Raw genomic sequence first — 19,553 nt, 5'->3', positions numbered from 1 at the left:
CATATTCCACACTAAAACAAATTAAATGCATTATATCCATACACTTTGGAGACATTTTTAATTTGGAAGAGTAGCTCTGTACATGCACTACCCTCACCCTCACATACGCACCACAGACACCTGGTTTTGTCACCTGCATTATGTAGATATGGCTTTCTGTTTTTAGGACCAGAACGACAAATATCCTGTGTTTGACCATGTCTCATATTATGCAAGTATTAGTGAAGATAGTCCCTCAGGTAACTGATATATTGTCATTTGCTTATAAGTAATACTGAATTTTATTTCATTTAAAACACCTTTTATGTAGCATACACATATTTTAGCCAAATTTATTGTCGGAAATAAATGAAAAAATGCATAAATAGAACTTCAAATTTACCGTTCATTTTAGTCCAAGAGCTAGGAGGGTGTTTATTTAACTGAAGAGGTCCTAAAGGGTCTTACCGTATTTTATAATATCCTGATATATGTAGTTTATGGACTGGAGTTTCTTAGTTGCCAAATCTATTCCGATTAAAAAATATCTGATGTTTTTAATAACAGTGTTGAAATCTACACCATGCAGGAATTAAGGGTAGGGATAACAAAAAATGGCTGTTGTCTAGTCAATATACAACAATTAATAAAAATGACACCTTATATTAACGCAACAGAGACCCGTTACACAAAGCGATCTTACCACTACTACCATCAGGACCTTTAATTTTTTTCCACGAATGCCAGCCCGTTCCACGACGAGGCGTAGTTCATCAACTTACATTCGAAGTTAATCTTGATGAACTAGACGAGGCGTATCTTACTATCGTCGTAAATTACTGTGAACATTTATAATAGGTATGAGGCAGTTGTAAGCCACTAATGTAGATGTCAAATGGTAGTTAGATGATGATTTCAATATTTTCTAAGAAGGATACTAACTTTTTGTGTAAAATTGGATCTAATATATACCAAATACCTTTTATGAAACTCGGCGTTCCATGAAAAACATTCTAGGCCATACGACCTTCATACATAAATACGGGAGATAACTCTCATGTCTTATACATTCGGCAATTATCGCTCGCAAATAAACTGACAAAGTTACTTCGTGGATGTCTGATAACAATGAATACATCCAAGATGTACCGAAAAGTCGGTAACCAATTTATTATTTAACTAATTCGTACTTCTTCACACAGATTTTAATCATTAAAGGGGCACTTATGACTACAGTAAAGTTGCTTTGTGGAACAGTTTTCAGTCAGTCGTATCATGCTTGATTCCGTGGGCAGGAAACCACAAATCACACAAATTAAGCAAACACACAGTTGAAAGTTTATTTTCCATTAAAATTGCTTAAAATATAAACACTTCTGAAAAAAGTTACCCAAAGCGTATATTGGACATGTGCTACATAACATGGCATTTCTAATGATATAAAAATTCTGTAGCATTTGTTTTCGCCCTCAACAATTAGACCATCTCGACAATCTGTCACATCCATATTTATTTTTATTCGTAAGTATTTCTGTTGAGCACAAAACATATTGTATATGTTCTTTTCTGTAAAAGGCGATTGCACACAATCTGACAAACAATAATAGTAATATAAAACTTTATTAACGTCAAAAATAAAAGAACAAGTCGATGACTACTCCACAATTCAGTAGTAACAAAGGGCCTTTGTTGCAAGCGAGTGGAGCGTGAAGGCGCCGGAAGTCATTTTGTGGCTGATTGGGGGCCTCTTAGCGCTATGCAAATCAAGGGCAGATAATACAGACTTATAGCCACTATTTTAATGTAACAAGGTCCACGTACTGAAAACAACAACACGTCTCATTTGGAAAACCTTTTACTCTCATGGGAGAATCAAAAATGTCAATACCAATATCCCTGTATGTGGTACACGGGCGCACGACAATGGTTCACAAGATAGTTGTCACTACTGTCGAAACCTCTAAATGTAATTTGTCCTGCTGTCAAAATCTTATGTCAATCATGTCTGCTGTCAATGTGACTTGTGAACACGAAAAGCATGCAGTGCAATTATCCAATCAGATAAAGGATACCTGACTGAGAGAACTATTAAAATAAACACTATTTGACAGACAACTATATGTGACAAATACCTAAAACATATATTAAAAATAACAAAATATATTCACTCAATATTAAAATATCACCTGCCACACACACACGCACACACGCACACACACACACACGCATTATGAAATGACGTCCTCGTCAATTAGCATCACCGGTGATAAGGCTCAGAATAGCACGGCTATCGTCTGACTGTGTAGTGAGCACTCCCTCGGCTAGAAGAGTCCTACGGTAATCAGCTCATCCAAACCAGTTAGGTTGTTACACTGTTTTGGGAACGTCTCCATTCACTGGCATTCAGTTCACACGTGTCATTTGTGCTATTTACATCATCAAATCCATCAACATCAAGAGACAAACACAAATTCTCTACTAAATTCGAAACATATATAGACTTACAAATTACTTCAATAGAATCCTTTGACACACTTTCCATTTCGTGCGAGTCATCTGTGTATTCTGGCAATCTTGACAAAGTGTCTGTACCAGCATTAGCTTTGCCTGGTCTATGTTTGATACTGAAATTATAATTAGCCAACGAAGCCAACCATCGATGCCCAGTGGCTTCAAGACGAGCAAAAGTCAATATATAAGTTAAAGGATTGTTGTCAGTCACCAGAATAAAATCATGTCCATATAAATAGTCATGACATTTTTCTGATATTGCCCATTTCAAACATAAAAAATCCAGTTTGTGAGCTGAAAAGAATTACTCCTCTACTGGCATAGGCAATGACTCTTAAAAGTCCATCTGGGTTTTTGTATAACACAGCTCCTAAACCTTGAGCACAAACATCTGTGTGAAGTTGAAATGATTTAGTAAAGTCTGCATATCCTAATATGGGTGGAGAAGACCGTCTACTCTTTTTAATTGTTCAAACGCCTCTTCCTGTTCTTTTCCCCATTTCCCACCAGAAGCTTATCTTCTTGACTTCTTTGAAGTTCATTTAATGACTTGGCAATCTTGGAAACATTTGGATAGATTGCAATTCTTTGGAGCAAGCTTCAACCCATAGTCGCGAAGTCGTTGAAACACCACTTGCAATCTCTGGACGTGTTCTTCATAACACTTTGAAAAGATAATCAAATCGTCAATGTAAATCATACAAATGTTGAGATGCAATTCACCAAGACAAGTTTCCATCAGATGCTGGTACATTGCTGGAGCTTTGGACAATCCAAAAGGCATCCTGTTAAACTAATAAAAATCCAAGAGGCCCAATCGTAAAAGTGGTCCTTTATTTATGGGTTTCTTCAATTTCAAACTGAAAAATATTTCATGTCTCCCAAACAATCCAAAGGTTTCTTCAATCCGTGGCACTGTGTAGGAATCCTTGATGGTTCGATTATTCAACTGTCTATAATCAATACACATTCTAAGCTTACCATATTTCTTCTTTGCCAATAAAACATTCGAAGCCCATGGCCTGTGTGATCGTCAAATAACTACAGTGGATAAAAGTTGTTGCAAGTGACGCTTTACCTCTTCAAACATGGATGGAGGAATCCATCTATGTCGTTGTTCGAATGGAGTAGTGTCGTACAAATCAATTCTATGCTGTACTTGCCCAGAGTAACCAAGATCTTGATCGTTTTTGGATAATATATCATGCAACTTTAGAACAAGATTTATTCCTTGTTTCACTTCTTCTCGAGTAAAAGCATTCCTCTCGATGCCAACCTGATCTAACAATGTTGGTACACCAGTTGGCTGTTGAGTTGGTGGATCCTCTAAAGTCACTGGGTGTAATTCGCAAAACAACACTCGTGGTGGAATAATTACCATTCGAGATGTTACATTACAGACATTAACTTCAATAATGGACACATTCTCACTGTCAAAATTAATAACAGTAGCTTCAATATCAATGTCATCTGTTAAAGATGACATTGGTATTGGTTGGAGAAATGCACAAATCTTCGGAGATCTTATAACTTTATCCACTTGACCTCTTACAACCACTCTACTTTTGGGAGAAATAAAAATGTTTTGGTCTTCTGCATTTTTAACTAAACCCAAACGCCAATCATTCCTTATCAAGTCCTTCTCCTGCAAAACCATATTTCTGTAAGCCAAGTACCATGTAGTAAACAATGGAGTTTTTTGCAGAAATGTGTTTCCATGTTTAGCCTTGCATTCTGCTTTCAGACAACTCAAGATATCAGTACCCAGCAACACAGGCACACGAGCGTTATACTTAGTATCAGGGACACTAAAAAACAAATAATGTGTCCTGCGTAACCACACCTGTAACACACTCGTTCCTGATATTCATAACTTGCATCACCTGCACCCTCCAAGTTATTTCCATCTGGAAAAGATGAAGCAGGCTCATTACTTCTAGTTGGAAATGTCTTAGGTCTACTGTTATCCATGTTCTGTGACATCTGTCTGTCGATACTGATGACTGCCATAAGACCTAGGTTCATGGATAAATGGTGTGCCACCACCTCTATTTTGGTTGTATGGTGAATCGTATCTGGACTGGCTTGGTGGAATCTGAAACTTCTGTTGGTGAATAGCAGCAGAATCTTGTTTAGGTTTCAAATCTGAAACCTGGCTACAAAGATCCAGTACCACTGAAGTCAGTTTATCCAAATCAGTGTGTGTCACAGCTTCTGTTGATGATACTATATTTACTGAAGCTGGTTTCTTGGATGAAGGTGACGCCGTGACTGCAGCAACTGAGTTATTCTTCGTGTCGTACTCAATTTCCCTCAAAACCACCCTAAACATATCAAAGGAATGTATGCTGTTAAACTTCAATTCAGGCACCAGTCCACTCCATAGCATATTCCTCAACATTTCATCCTGCTCTGGCAAAAGGTTTTCCATTCGACATCCCCAGGTCGCTATATCCTCTTCAACACCCTGACCCGCATTATGGAATTGTGCCATCAAAGCTTCTCTGCACTGTCCCAAAAATACTTCTAAGTTTCGTCAAAACATCTGAAATAGAAGCTTTAGGACCCAGCTGCATAGCCACCTGAGCATGATGGCCTGATTGATGACCTCGGAACTGTGAGTCTTATCCTGAATAAACAATCAAATCCACAAGTCAAATGAAGTATCTTTTCCCTGTCCATCTCCACTAAAGAAGGATAATTTAGGAAAATGGGTAAAAGCAACAGCAGATTCCTTGGATGGGGGTAAAGGATCATCAGTCTTGACAATCGGCTCCTGTTGTTGAGACATGCCTGTAATCCATGCTTTTAATTCCTCAGGTGTATCATATTTAGGCGCCAAACCCATCTTATGAAACACACTGATAATTTCCCCTATCTCTTGCTTATTAAGATAATAAAGTGGCCGAATTTACGAAGCCTGTTTTTCTTAAACGCAGGTGTTTAGGCATTACAAATATATGTAGTTAGACGCGTGTAAGACATAAACATGCTTCGTAAATTTGGTTATTAAAGGTAAACTCAAACAAGAGCTTTATGTGTTGGAAAGATGCATACCCGGACCACCAACACATACTGACAGTTTAACAAATGAAAAACGCGTAATTTTAGAGTTAATAAAAAGCCATGATTATTCCTGCTAACTGGGGGCAGCTATTTTGTTTCGTTTTTGTGACGTCCGGTGTATATAGCTTGGGGCGAAGTGACGTCAGCTTCGTCCATCTCCTCTATGCACAGTGTAAACAAACGCTCTAATTTACGACAAGGCTCTTCGCTTTCATTAACCTGACATGTAAAACAACATAAATGACTTGACAGTATAATAAACTATTTAACTAAATATATTTCAATTTGCATCAACAGAACGAAATGGAGTTATAGCATTTTTCTTTTTTTTAAAATCCAAAGAAAAAAATGCATATTATTAGGCCTATTGGTATGCTACGTTCGAGTAAAAACGACCACTCACGATACCCAAGTGATAGTTTTCTTTTCTTTGGGACTACGTAATTGGTAATTTTTGTGATTTTAGATTGGAAAGTCAAATTAATCAAGGGTTTTACAGAATTACAGTAATAAAACAGCATGGCAGATCGATTACGATTAGAGGGGTGTCTGTACGGTTAACACACAATACCCTGTGATCTTAATAAAAGAGGCACATCTTTTTAGTGTGTCAAGACACAGTGTCTGGGGACCGTCTAAATATACACCTGCCAATCAGGAACCACAGGTACAGGCCACGGAAAGAAAAGACCAATTAACTAAGAAAACACTCCGATTATTATTTCAGTACGTGGGTTAATTTATATACAAAACATAATAGTTATTTCAACACTTTGACAATGGTGGTTTATTTTGTATTAAAAATAATATATCATTGTTGCTGGCCTACTGTGATGACTATTATTACAGAATATTGCGATGCATCCACAAAAAATCAGGTATGTTTGTTTTTTTAGTTCGAAGACTAATTCCTGACGTGACACCATAGGTATTACGTAACCACCAGCTCGCTAGAGGGCGTATTCACTGGGTTGATACAAAATGGCTGCGCCCGTTATATATAATAGCCTTCACATTTAACCGTTTTATTAATTAACTATACGATTATACTTGTTGATATTAAGCAATAATGTGCATTATATATCGTTGAATATACATACCAGGTCAAATGCCTTAATTGTCCCTTCCTTTAATGTTGTTCGTTAGTGTATATTTGTTTCCTTTTTTTTAATGAATAATATTTAACTTAACATTTAAAACTTTCCATTTATAAATGAAATACTTAGCCAAACATAGCAACATATAAAACATATTATCTGTTTTAGTGCTGTCTTTAAATCCAAATATGACTAGTTCAAGAGGCTGTTTTAAGTTAAATAAGTGATTACACTATTTCGATAACCAGTTTAGAAACTAATTGCGAAACGTTTCTACAAAGTTACATATATACCAAACTTCAAAAAGAAAGTATTTCCAGTATGTCCACGAGCAAAAAGTAAATGTGCAAAACGATATCCTAAATTTTCTGAAGCTATTAGTATAATAAAATATAATAGAAATATTGAAAAGTATATTTATGTACATAATGACCATTTCAGAAACAAGTGGGATATAGTGGCCATATAGATAGTTAGTACTTAAGATCTTTCAAAATGCGGTGCTATATTCTGACAAAGCCAACCTCGATGCATAGGGGAATGTAAAGTACACTGTTGATAAACTTATTAGCCGACAACAACGCTAGGGATTATTTATTTATTTGTCTTCATTATCATTATCATTGTATTATTTTGTTCTATTTGTTTATTTTACTTCCTTCTATTAGTTCTTCTTTCCTTTTTGTGATAATATGTTTATTACTAGTATAACATATCATTGGTATTCTTATATAGCGTGTATCCTATAACATTAATGTAAGGTGGTGATACCAGAGCCCCCAACCCTGGCATTACCGTATTTATTTTCTGAGAATAATAAACTTTAAAAAAAAAAAAAAAAAAAAAAAAAAATATCAAGTATACATAGTTATATAATAAACAGAGCATTCATAATCTGTATTATTAGTGAAATAAGTATAACTATTTAAACAAGGAGCACAGATTGAAGTACAGAATCACTCACTTCATGGTTGACCCAGAACATGTCCCATTTCATATAATCATCAGTAATTATATGTTTCAGAATCAAATTACATTTTGCACTTAAAAATATATTTTGGCGTGTCAACCAATAGATGTTAAGTGACGCAACCATTTGATATAGGTCAAAATACAATATAGCTCCCTTGTGCGGGGTTGGGTTTTTTTGGCCACTAACTGGTTAAAATATGCAAATGATTTGCCTAACATTACAGTTATTCAGATGCAAAATGTAAAATAAGCATTCCACACACACACGGGCGGGACGTAGCCCAGTGGTACAGCGTTCGCTCGATGTGCGGTCGATGTGGCATCGATCCCCATCGGTGGGCCCATTGGGCTATTTCTCGTTCCAGCCAGTGCACCACGACTGGTATATCAAAGGCCGTAGTATGTGCTACCCTGTCTGTGGGATGGTGCATATAAAAGATCCCTTGCTGCTTACCGAAAAGAGTAGCCCATGAAGTGGCGACAGCGGGTTTCCTCTCTCAATATTTGTGTGATCTGTAACCATATGAATGACGCCATATAACCGTAAATAAAATGTGTTGTGTGAACAGTCAAATAAAATATTTCTTTTCTTTAAACTTTTTCATATCTAGGCATGTGAAATGTGATCAACGAAAATATGTAATCGACACTTACGGAAAGAATATTTGTTAAATAAAACATTTCCTTACACACACACGCACGCACGCACGCACGCACGCACACACACACACACACATATATACATGTATATGCCTGTGTGTATATGTGTGTGTGTGTGTGTGTGTGTGTGTGTGTGTGTGTATGTGTGTGTGTATGTATATGTATATGTATATATAATTTTTATTCCCACTAATAAAATCCTAGTGTGTGGCGTTGGTTTGGTGGGTTTTTTTGTTGGTTTTTTACATTGTCATAGATTAATTCATGTTCAGGAATCTTTATTTCCATTCATTGTGCTCTGTATTGCAGAGACAAGTGTGACAACTGTTACAGCAACGGATGAAGATGGAACCAAACAGAACAGTGAGGTGTTTTATGAGCTGTCTGGACCAGGATCCGACAAGTTTAGAATCGACAGTAAAAAAGGACTGATCAAAGTGGCAGGAGAACTAGATCGTGAACGAAATTCCTCATATTCCCTGACTGTGCTGGCTACTGACAGAGGAACGCCACCTCACAATGGTTCGACGACAATTCATGTTACTGTCACTGATGTCAATGATCAATTACCACAGTTTACCAAAGATTCTGTTAAAATTCGTGTTAATGAAACAACGTCGAGTGGTACGGTTTTTGTATACAGGTTTACCGCAACAGATCCAGATACTAACCACAACTTAAGCTACAGTCTAGAGTGGTCCTTGTCTTCTGCACTCAACAATCAGCGTGAAAAAGTTGCCATCAAAACACTTCAGGTATTCATCTCAAACAAATATATTTGAGTCACTCTTTTCCCAGCAAAAACACAACATGTAAAGTGCTCTATAACAAAGGAATACATTCAGTGATGACATCAGATACATACTTATGGTATGGTACTTTACTGGGAGAAGGATCCAAAATAATTTGTCAAGACATTTTATAAAGTTGGCTACACAATACATAGCAAACTACAACACAAAAATGCACGTATGTCACCCACCTGATGCAATAAAACCCACCCAAAACACAACAAATTAAAAGGATTCTACAACTTCGTCTGACACTTACGGTAACCAGCGAGAAATGTCAAATGATGTTATTTCTTGTAAATACTTAAATTTGTTTTTATTTGAAGTTGTCTAAATTACGACATCTCATGGCGAGTTAGTCGGATATGTTTCTACAGGGTACTTACAGAACCTAATTGAAAAAGTCTAGCGCACACCACACGATCACGTCATCTCTCTGACTTGACCTTCTGTAGACATTAGGACGACGAAAATCACACTGGATGTATACAACTGAACATTTCTAGAAACTATATTCATAAACCAGAAGCAACTATATGTATCAACCAGAAGCACCATAGAGTGGGGCATATTAGTCCGGCCGTCAGGGGCTTAACATTGTTTTGAATAACATAGTTTTTTTATTGCTGATTTTATTTGTCTAGGCCATCCACATTTAGAATCCACGCTGGCATCCTTGAGATATTTGCATAAATCCAAGATGGCCGTCAAATTTCAATATTATTCCATATATTTGCAATTACATGGCATATTTACGAATTTTAAAACTTTGTAACGTGGTTATTGGGCACAAGTAATTGTTCGGGTACTTTTATGATGTAAATAACATATTGACTCATTTGCATAAATCCAAGATGGCCGCCAAATTCAATATCATTCCATATATTTGCAATTACATGGCATATTTACGAATTTTAAAACTTTGTAACGTGGTTATTGGGCACAAGTAATTGTTCGGGTACTTTTATGATGTAAATAACATATTGACTCATTTGCATAAATCCAAGATAGCCGCCAAATATATTTATTTCGCAATATATTTGTAAATGTAATACAGTATGGCTTATGTAAGAAAATGTAATACAGAGACGGCAAAGTATTCATCAAGGCATGTGCGTCGAGATACCCAACACAACCATAGCTATAAGATCCCCAAATGATAGTAAGAATTACAGGAACAACATCAGACATAAATGAGAAAACGGAAGCTCCACATAACACAAAATTAATATCAACAGGATTTCTATGAAATATACGCCAACTACATTAGACTACCACCATGACCACAGCGGAATGTTTATAACCCAGCGACAGGGCGATGCCTACCAGATGGGTACTGCAATCCCTCATTGATATGCTGGTGGTGTATCGTCTTGTATCTTTGTTTTGTAACATTTCCATTCTGTGGGTCTTATTTCTATATATTGCAATTTTAGTTTAGATTTTCTTCATGAGGACCATACTGGGCTACACATAGTCGTGGATTAGTTTAGTGTTGTTCAAGGAGACTTTCAACCTTCATTACACGGGCAATAGTTTGTTCGATGTGAACGACCGTCTTGTGTCTCCTTCATTCAACTTCAATGTCGACAGCCGACTCCACCGAACTAGTGAGAACATTACAGCAGTTTGTTGCACGACATGTACAAAATATAGTGCATGCAAGCTTCGATTTGCTACACCAACATTTCATAGTGTTGCACGGGGGGGGGGGGGGGGGGGGGGGGGAGGGGGTCTGTTGCACACGAGCACTTGATGAGCTGCAAAATGTCTGCAGGTGCAACATCTACATTGCCGGGTTCAATAGTAGGTGAAAGGGATTTTGTTGGATCATCTTTCATCTAACCATACTAAACTGAATCAAGCTGGACAGGCTTAATACCAACGCCTCTTTCCATACATGTGCCTGCAAATGTGCCCTTCTTACATTTTCAACAAACGCTTCAGTGGTTGGAGGAAGAAACTAAGTTTCGGAGTGAATGCTGTTCCAGTCCCAGTTCTTAGAGCCCAAACTTTCAGACGTGCTTCAGACATTGTGACACAGTTCGATTGTCAATAGCATGCTACAATGAACGCACTTGCTTGTTCGATGACCTGTGGTATTCCGACATCTAAGTCACCCAACAGGGAGAGTGAGTATTCAGCCCGTAGTGTCTTCAATACCTTGCCTTTGCCAATAGCAAAATAGGATGCAACTGTGTAACATACCGATAGTGTGTTAGTAGCTATAAGTCCTGGTAATATGGTTTATGCTTAGCTACGATTGCCCGGATGTCTACAACAGCTCTGTCATGCACTGGAAATTTCATCAGGAATGGAGATGTCAGTTTCTGCTCTAAGTAGTGGTACAGTAGTAACACAAACACGTCTGTGTCATCACACAAGACCGATACGCCAGTGCTATCCCTGGCAGCCATAATCGATTGCTGAACAACAATGGTGTTGGCTTCCTTGTGAGACGTCTTCATTTCGTGTTGCAAGTGCACAACACCGCCGTCACTTATGTCAAATGGTGGGTCATCTTGTCCAGTGACCACGAGTTTGTGGTTCTGTGTGTGAGCCTTGTGGAATTCCAAATCGTTCCTGATGTCTGTACAGATGATATTTATCAGCTGAATCTTGTTTGCGGTGACCAGAAGCACAACCTTTTGTGACACAAGTTCGGTATTAAGAGTCAGCTGGTGCACTCTACTGGCTTCCTTTCCAGTTCGTGTTTGTCGTGTTACAGACTTCGTACTGTATTCACGATACCTATCAAACACGAGATGAACATCGCCTGTGTCCAACATTGTACCTATGTGTTTCTTGAAACTAGCTACAAAGTCACTAACTTTGCAGTAAAGCACATCCATCGATCACAGTGCAAGAAATATCCTCGGTAGCATGCCGTCCTGAGAGTTCTACTTGAAGCTGTTTTTTCAAGGTTGACTTTGATGTGGCTATTCACAGATCTCCAGCATCCGTGAACATTGATGTTGCCACAGGTGTCAACTCATATGACAACACACGCTTCCCTTGAACTAGCTTGAAGGCCCATGATTCTCGGGTATATGATGTTCGTGTCAATGACATTGGTCTCGCCAACTTTCACATGTTTCTTTGTAATTGACATTGTTTAAACTTTCATGGAAATTGTGTTATGGAACCCTGCAGGCCAACTTTTATCGAACTCTTTCATTTGCTGGCTACCAATTGCTAGTGTGTCATGGACATTCACTGATGATGGCGCAATGCACCCACTGACAATATTGACAACATTTTCTGGGTGTCCTTCTGGATTGAGTGGGTCAATACAAAGTTCCAGCTTTTTTCGAAGCCCCGACCTGTCCTCTTTATCTGACGCAATCCTTGCATTCATCTCCTCCTTGTGTACATTCTGGTGTTTTGAGGTAGCTTCCTCACACATACGACTTATGTCTCCAACCAGTTGACTGCATGCATGGAGACTGAGTGCCCATGTCTTAAAGGTCTGTGGTTTTAATGTTATTCCAATGATCTCACCTTTCCCATGCCCGTATCGTATGAACGTTGTTTCTATAAACATATCACTCCATATCCCGTTCCATACGCCCTGGATGTGACGCATCACATGTAACGCCTTTCGTCTAAAATGACATTTGCGAGATCAAATAGACAATAACACCCTCAAATCTAAAAACTCCATGTGATTATCTCCTAAATGACAGGAAGCAATTGAAACGACGTCTGTAACTGGACAATGGGCATCTAGCAACGCTATGCTTTTTTCTCAGGACTTTTTGCCGATACGCAACTGTAACGTTGCATTAACAATTATTGCCAATTTCAGAAAATCTACACCAGCTGTATATATCGAGAAATACAAGCAGCCATCATATTTCTGGAGGTGTTCAAGGATTTATAATGGTAAAGGGCGGAGTCCAAAAGCAGAATACTGTATGTTTATATGTATTTGCACACCAATTCCGCAATACAAAACTCTCTCATGCAAAAAAGGCAATATATTGTACATGTTCGCGACCTGAGAATAATTATGTGGCCAAATTTTTAGATTCGGCGGCCATCTTGGATTTCCTGAAAATACGAAATGATCTATTTACAATATAAATTTATCTAAATTTCGTATTGTGTAAAAATACACACAACTAGCAGTTTTAAATACATAAATGTATCATATAATGGCTAATATATGAAATAATATTAATAGTTGGTGGCCATCTTGTATTCATGTAAATATCTCAAATTGCTCAAGGATGCCAGCGTGGCATCACTCGGATTCTAAATGTGGATGGTCTGGATATGTAACATCGACAATAAAAAAACTATGTTATTCAAAACAAGATTCAGCCCAAAATCTTATTCTGACGGCCAGACTATATGTACATTTAATGACGAAGGCTATAACGAAAAAGGTTCATGAAAAACAATACGAAATGTTTGCAAAAAAACAAAAATCCCATTTTAAAGGCCTTATTTATTAATAAAATAAGTTAAATTAACATTATTTATCAGTTGCAATAATATTATAATTAAAATGTTTTAGACTGCTATAAATGTAAAGATACCTTTACAGATAACACATTTTATCATTCCATTTATTGCAAAGGACTTTTATTTTGGACAGTTCATAACGTACATATACTCACACACTCGTTATCTTAAATACATATTTTATTTTTGTTGGCTTTAGAGTGTTTTCGATATTAATTCCTTAAATGGAGGGATCTCTATCAAGGGAATTTTGGACCGTGAACTGGTTGAGACGGTGACATTAACTGTCAAAGTTCAAGATATTCATGGTATTTCATTACAGACTGCATTAGGTGAGTTATATTTATTTTTTGGAGTGTTATATCTTTTCAAACACTATACAAAAACCAATATGATATTTTATGGAGCAAAAAACAAACTACACAGCAATAATAAACTCATGTCTAAGTCTGGATGCCGAGACCATATTTATTTTTTGTGCTCCATAAAACATATCGGTCTCAACACAGTGCCATAATTGTATATCAATCAGTTTAATAAAAAAATAAATAGACCGAACTACAGACCAGTTGTTTTGCCATGTTATTTATTGCACGAGTTTATAGTGCACAATAATATTATACCAGGACACCACGTAGCGGTTGAGTGGTATAAATATTGCACACTATATACACATTATATACAAGCAATCTAGGACCATACAACCTAGCAAGTACTAATCGCTTACACTATTCACGTTATACATAAAACGTCATTTGAAAGATGCTACATTTTCGAATGCAGTCGATAAAAGTGATAGTACTTAATTGTCAATGCCACTGGAAATCGCCATTTTAACAGTGAAATATGATTTATCAGTTCGCAGAGCCACAGATCAGTGCAATATCATCTGAAACTGAAACCCATTTGATGTAGCATTGTCCAATCGGAAGTATGCATAACATGTCTTGTCTTTTGAAGAGGTTGGAGCAAAAGATCATTTTCTCTAAATTTTATATGTTATCATATATATATATATATATATATATATATATATATATATATATATATATATATATATATATATATATATATATATATAGCACAATACACATTTTTATCTTTAATTAATAAGAACAGAAAAACCGTCCATTTTCGTCCTTTAGTTGAGGGGCACAGCAACACGCCTGGTTCCTGGTGTTTTTATTTGTAAATCATATTATACAAATTAGTACATACTGTTTAAAACACATTATTATTCAGTTTATAGCAATTATTTTTTTGGTTACCTACTTCGGCATGACGATCTTTCTGAAGTAACTATGTGAAACATTTATATTATTAATATACATCTTACATGTATATGTATATAATTTTATATCTATCTATATCTATCTATCTATTTATCTATCTATCTATCTATATATATATACTCTACTCTACATATTCTATAAACCTTACCTAATTAATAGTAACTAATAGTTATTATAATTCTGATTAAAGAAACGTTTGTTTTTTCAGCTACTCTTGTCATCCATGTCCTTGATGTCAATGATAATGCCCCAGTTTTCAACCAAAATACAACATACATTGCCAAGATCAGAGAAAATTCACGTGGGATACCCATTTCATTTACAAACGTAAATGCAATGATTATCTCAGATTCAGATCAGGTAAATAATTATATGTGGACTGACTGAATTAATGAATGTTTAACGACACCCCAGCACGAAAAATACATCAACTATTGGGTGTCAAACTATTGTAAATGTAAACAAATAAAGTGATGATCAACATTAATATAAAAAAAACAATAGTTAAATTAAAACACAGTGTAAAGAACTGTGCAAAAATTACAAATATCACAGATAGATAATATTAAAATTTATAATTAAAGTCAGTATCATGTAGAAACTGTAAGATAAGTTCTGGATGGAATCGAAAGATTACATTGGCCAAATAAATATTTTCTAGTTTCTCTCAGATGCTTACACTCCACCAAAATGTGGCGCACAGTCAGGGTACCATGGCAGTGCACACGTTGAGGCGGAGGATCTTTCTTCAAGACAAATTAATGGGCCAAGTAGGTATGACCGATGCGAGCACGACATAAGGCTATTTCATCCTCCCTGCACTGAATTACATGTGGGTTTATACTAATATATGAATGCATATATATATATATATGATATGTATGTATTATGCATGTATCTTTCAGTAACATTGTCGTATTTAATATCATCATAACATTGACATTTTCAAATCTATTTCTCAAAAGGTTATTTCTCAGAATGCATGTTATTTGAATGTAAGAGCATGCCAGGTCATGATCTAATGTGGGGGGTTTTAATGCATGGTGTTTGGAATTAAGGACATGGTGAAATATATTTAAATGAAAGGACATGTTGTTGTTGGTTTTTGCGAGGGCATGATTTTTGGATGTGAGAGCATGGTGTTTGACTTTTTCCACATGATGGTGGAATTCTTCTGACCTTTGAGATCAGCCATCGAATAACCATATATTAGAACATACATAAATAAATAATATAATGATTTGCAGATAAAGAACACATTCATTGTCTTTGTTGCCTATAGGGTGTGCATGCTCAGTTCAGCATATCCATCAACTCTACGTTATTTGAACCAGCTTCAAATCATGGACAGACTCAAACCACTGTTCAGATACGAGTCACTAATACAGCTTCCTTGGATTATGAGACGACAAAGAGTTATGTGCTGATGGTATGTACTCTCTCTCTCTTTCTCTCTCTCTCTCTCTCTCTCTCTCTCTCTCTCTCTCTCTCTCTCTCTCTCTCTCTCTCTCTCTCTCTCTCTCTCTCTCTCTCTCTCTCTCTCTCTCTCTCTCGTTCTCTTAGTCTACTCTCACTGATTTAGCTTGCTTGGATTATGAGAAGTCAAAGAGCCATCGTCTAGTTATAAACGATGTACACACAGACGTACGCTTGCATGCACTCATGCATACACTATTATTATAATTATTACTATTATTATACCCCGAAACACAGTTTGTGAGGGATATTAAATGGATGCCATCTATTTTTGCGTCTGCCCATCTGGTAATGTTTCCATAGTACACGTCCAAAATCATTCAAGATAACTCCATGACTCATTTTATAAATATTAATCTAGTAGCCTAGTAGTGTATTTTGCTATGAGGGTGTTTTCATTTTCAATATTTTCTGTTGTTACCATGAAAACAAATAGCCAGAATGGCGAGATTCACAGTTTCTGCAGCACAATTCCCCAAAAGTTCAAAAAGGTTTCATGAAACTTTTTACACATTATCATCTCGTCGTCTAGTAGTGTTTGATTGCTATGAAAGATTTTTTATTTTTGATATTTTTTCTGTTATCATGAAAACAAATAAAATGTATAAATTCACTGTTTCTAGACCACAACTCCAAAACCATTCAAGATAACATCATTACTCCCTGAACATAAATCAGTCTAGTGGTCTCGTGTGTGCCTTTTTCTATAAGGGAGTTTTTTTTATACATGTGTTCCTGTTGCCATGGAAACAAATAACTAACAAATAGCTAGAATGATCAGTCACCAGAATTATTGAAAATAACATCATGAAACACTGGGGCAGGACGTAGCAGTATTAATTTCCATTGGTGGGCCAATTGGGTTATTTTTCGTTCGAACCAGTACACCGTGGCAGGTATATCAAAGGATGTATGTGCTATCCTCTCTGTAGGTTGGTCCATATACTTACTTAATTTGTAGTGTAGGGGCATATGTAATTCCGTGAGACTTGAATGTTAATGTCTTTAACCATCCATGATTGTAATTGTTATAGTATGTAGATTACAAAAGATATGGTTAAATGTTTTCTAATGAAGGTCAAGGTCATTTTGACGTTGTTCAAGGTCAGTACCCAAAATTGACTTATAGCATCATTGTGACCGGTTTTGTTTCTTTATAACATGGACATGTATTGTAGTACAGATAAGTCAATATTATGTATGGATATGGTATACAGGGTCATAAAACATGTTAATAACCATTTTAAATTAAATATAGTTTTAAAACGTCTCTTTTTATTCTAAAAAACTATTCGGATTTAGTTTATATTATAAAATTTATATGAGCCGAAATACCTCTGTTTCTTAGGTAAAAGAAGGGAATATATGGCATTTTTATATTATTATTATGGTGAGCATACTATATTAAATACCCTCAAATATTATGTGTACATTTCAACTAAAAGGTTTCACTCAATATTAACATCATCATCCGACTCATCACCATCAAGGACAAATGTGTGTCTTTGATGATGAAAATATGCCATTATGCATTTTAAGACATATCTTAAGAAATATGTTTGAAATAGGAACATTGGAGATTTATTCTCTGATTGTTGTGGCGGCCATTGTTTAAAATGGCCTCTTTGGCTGCCATGAAAGCCAGTGTAAGTGTCAGAATTGAACACAGTTATTGTCATTTACACACTTAATTACACATATTTAGAAATGTAAGTCCATTACACATCTTGTAGTTTACTGCTTAATGACAATTTCGTGGGTTTTTTTAAATAGCTAACATTAAAACTTTACATAGGTTATACTAGACTAGTATGACTTCTATTTAATAAATATTTTAAGGGCAGCATGGGAATTAATGCCAAACGCGGTTCTTTGGATAAGGGTTTTGACCACCTTGTCTCTTTGGAGAAAGTGTCTTACATATTTAATTATGTTGCAAACATTCACCAGATTCATATTACACTGGTTGGTACATATGCCGAATGCACATATTGCAGGCATGAACCTTGTAGGGCATATGCGTCACATGCACCTGGAATAATATTTGAATGGTGTGGTGGGGACGAAAGTGAGATTATTTCGTTGCATGTATTCCATGATAACCATCAACCAGTCAGTACCACCCATGAGAAGAATGTGATCATCATTTCTCGTATGCTTTTTTATGACTCAGCCTATTCATCATTCGATGTGTGTAGTGAAGATGGAAGTTAATTGGCATTCTGAATCCCACTACTAAATGTTCATAATCATCCTGGACCACCCTTTGTATACTAATGACAAACGGATAGAATGTATGTTATGTCCATTAAGTCATAGTGAATATCACTTAATTATGCTTCTCAGGTCCCTTCATATGAATATAGCAGCTCTCAATGTGGTAGCAAATCTTCTTGAAGATAGTGAATTAGTGGATGTCCTAGTATAAATGTTTCAGCCACGCATTTAATATTTATTTTGTTTAAAAATGTGAGCAAAACGTTTTGTTTTCTCATTTATGCCCTATGGGTCTAGGTGTGTCCGATGGCGTGTTCCTGTGATCTCTGTAGACATTTTCTGTATTCCAACCTTTTTCTTAATTGTGTTGTCGGCAAAAACTACAGATTTATGTTGTGTGTGTGTGTGTGTGTGTGTGTGTGTGTGTGTGTGTGTCGGAGGGGGGGGCGGGGGTCATACTAGATGTATCGCATGAATTGACCCTTTATATGCTTGTGCAAAAAGGTATATAAATAAAGGAGCAATTGACAAGATCATCATTTGAGATAGAACCTTCAGAGAAGAAACATGTCAGATCAGTACAACATGTACATTCTCGGCGTCAACACGTGGACCCATTTCTACAAGCAACAAGCCCAAGGCAAACTGCAGTCTTACTATATAATTCAAAGTGGCTAAATAAAGGTCCCAACAATGAGCTACTCATTAGAAAAAAATAAGGCCAAAAAGAAATAGCTCAAACTTTGCTTTCTGTCAACCATTCCAAAGTATGCGTCAAATCACCATGACACCAAAACATCACCTAGCCCGCTACCGACACTGTTTTCTCCCTATCCCCTGCCTTAATATCCTTGATGGAAGAGTTGGCCTTAGCCAACACGGGCGCCCATGACAGGCGTGTACTACAACAGCGTCCTTTCAACGTGTATGTAAAAACCCCAAGTCAAGTTAAGTTAAGTCAAGTCAAGTCAGAAATCATCATTTTACGTTGAGAATTTGAAGAGACAAGATCGTGAATCAAT

The 19,553-nt window shown here is 36.4% G+C and overlaps 1 protein-coding gene across 1 annotated transcript in view; it reads left to right on the top strand.

The window, feature by feature from the left end:
* Window positions 1–5,200: 5,200 nt before the first annotated feature.
* Window positions 5,201–19,553, top strand: part of LOC121391489 (protocadherin Fat 4-like) — a gene marked incomplete at its 3' end in the record, with an annotated part of 32,595 nt that continues 18,242 nt past the window's right edge. Inside the window, exons 1-5 of the mRNA XM_041523105.1 lie at window positions 5,201–5,204; window positions 8,595–9,040; window positions 13,746–13,878; window positions 15,047–15,198; window positions 16,121–16,267. Coding sequence (XP_041379039.1) covers window positions 5,201–5,204; window positions 8,595–9,040; window positions 13,746–13,878; window positions 15,047–15,198; window positions 16,121–16,267 — 882 coding nt within the window. The remainder of the gene's footprint in view (window positions 5,205–8,594; window positions 9,041–13,745; window positions 13,879–15,046; window positions 15,199–16,120; window positions 16,268–19,553) is intronic.

The sequence above is a fragment of the Gigantopelta aegis genome, unplaced genomic scaffold (genome assembly GCF_016097555.1).
Source record: "Gigantopelta aegis isolate Gae_Host unplaced genomic scaffold, Gae_host_genome ctg2552_pilon_pilon:::debris, whole genome shotgun sequence".
NCBI classification, from domain to species: domain Eukaryota; kingdom Metazoa; phylum Mollusca; class Gastropoda; order Neomphalida; family Peltospiridae; genus Gigantopelta; species Gigantopelta aegis.
This window is presented reverse-complemented; position numbering and strand designations above follow the sequence as displayed.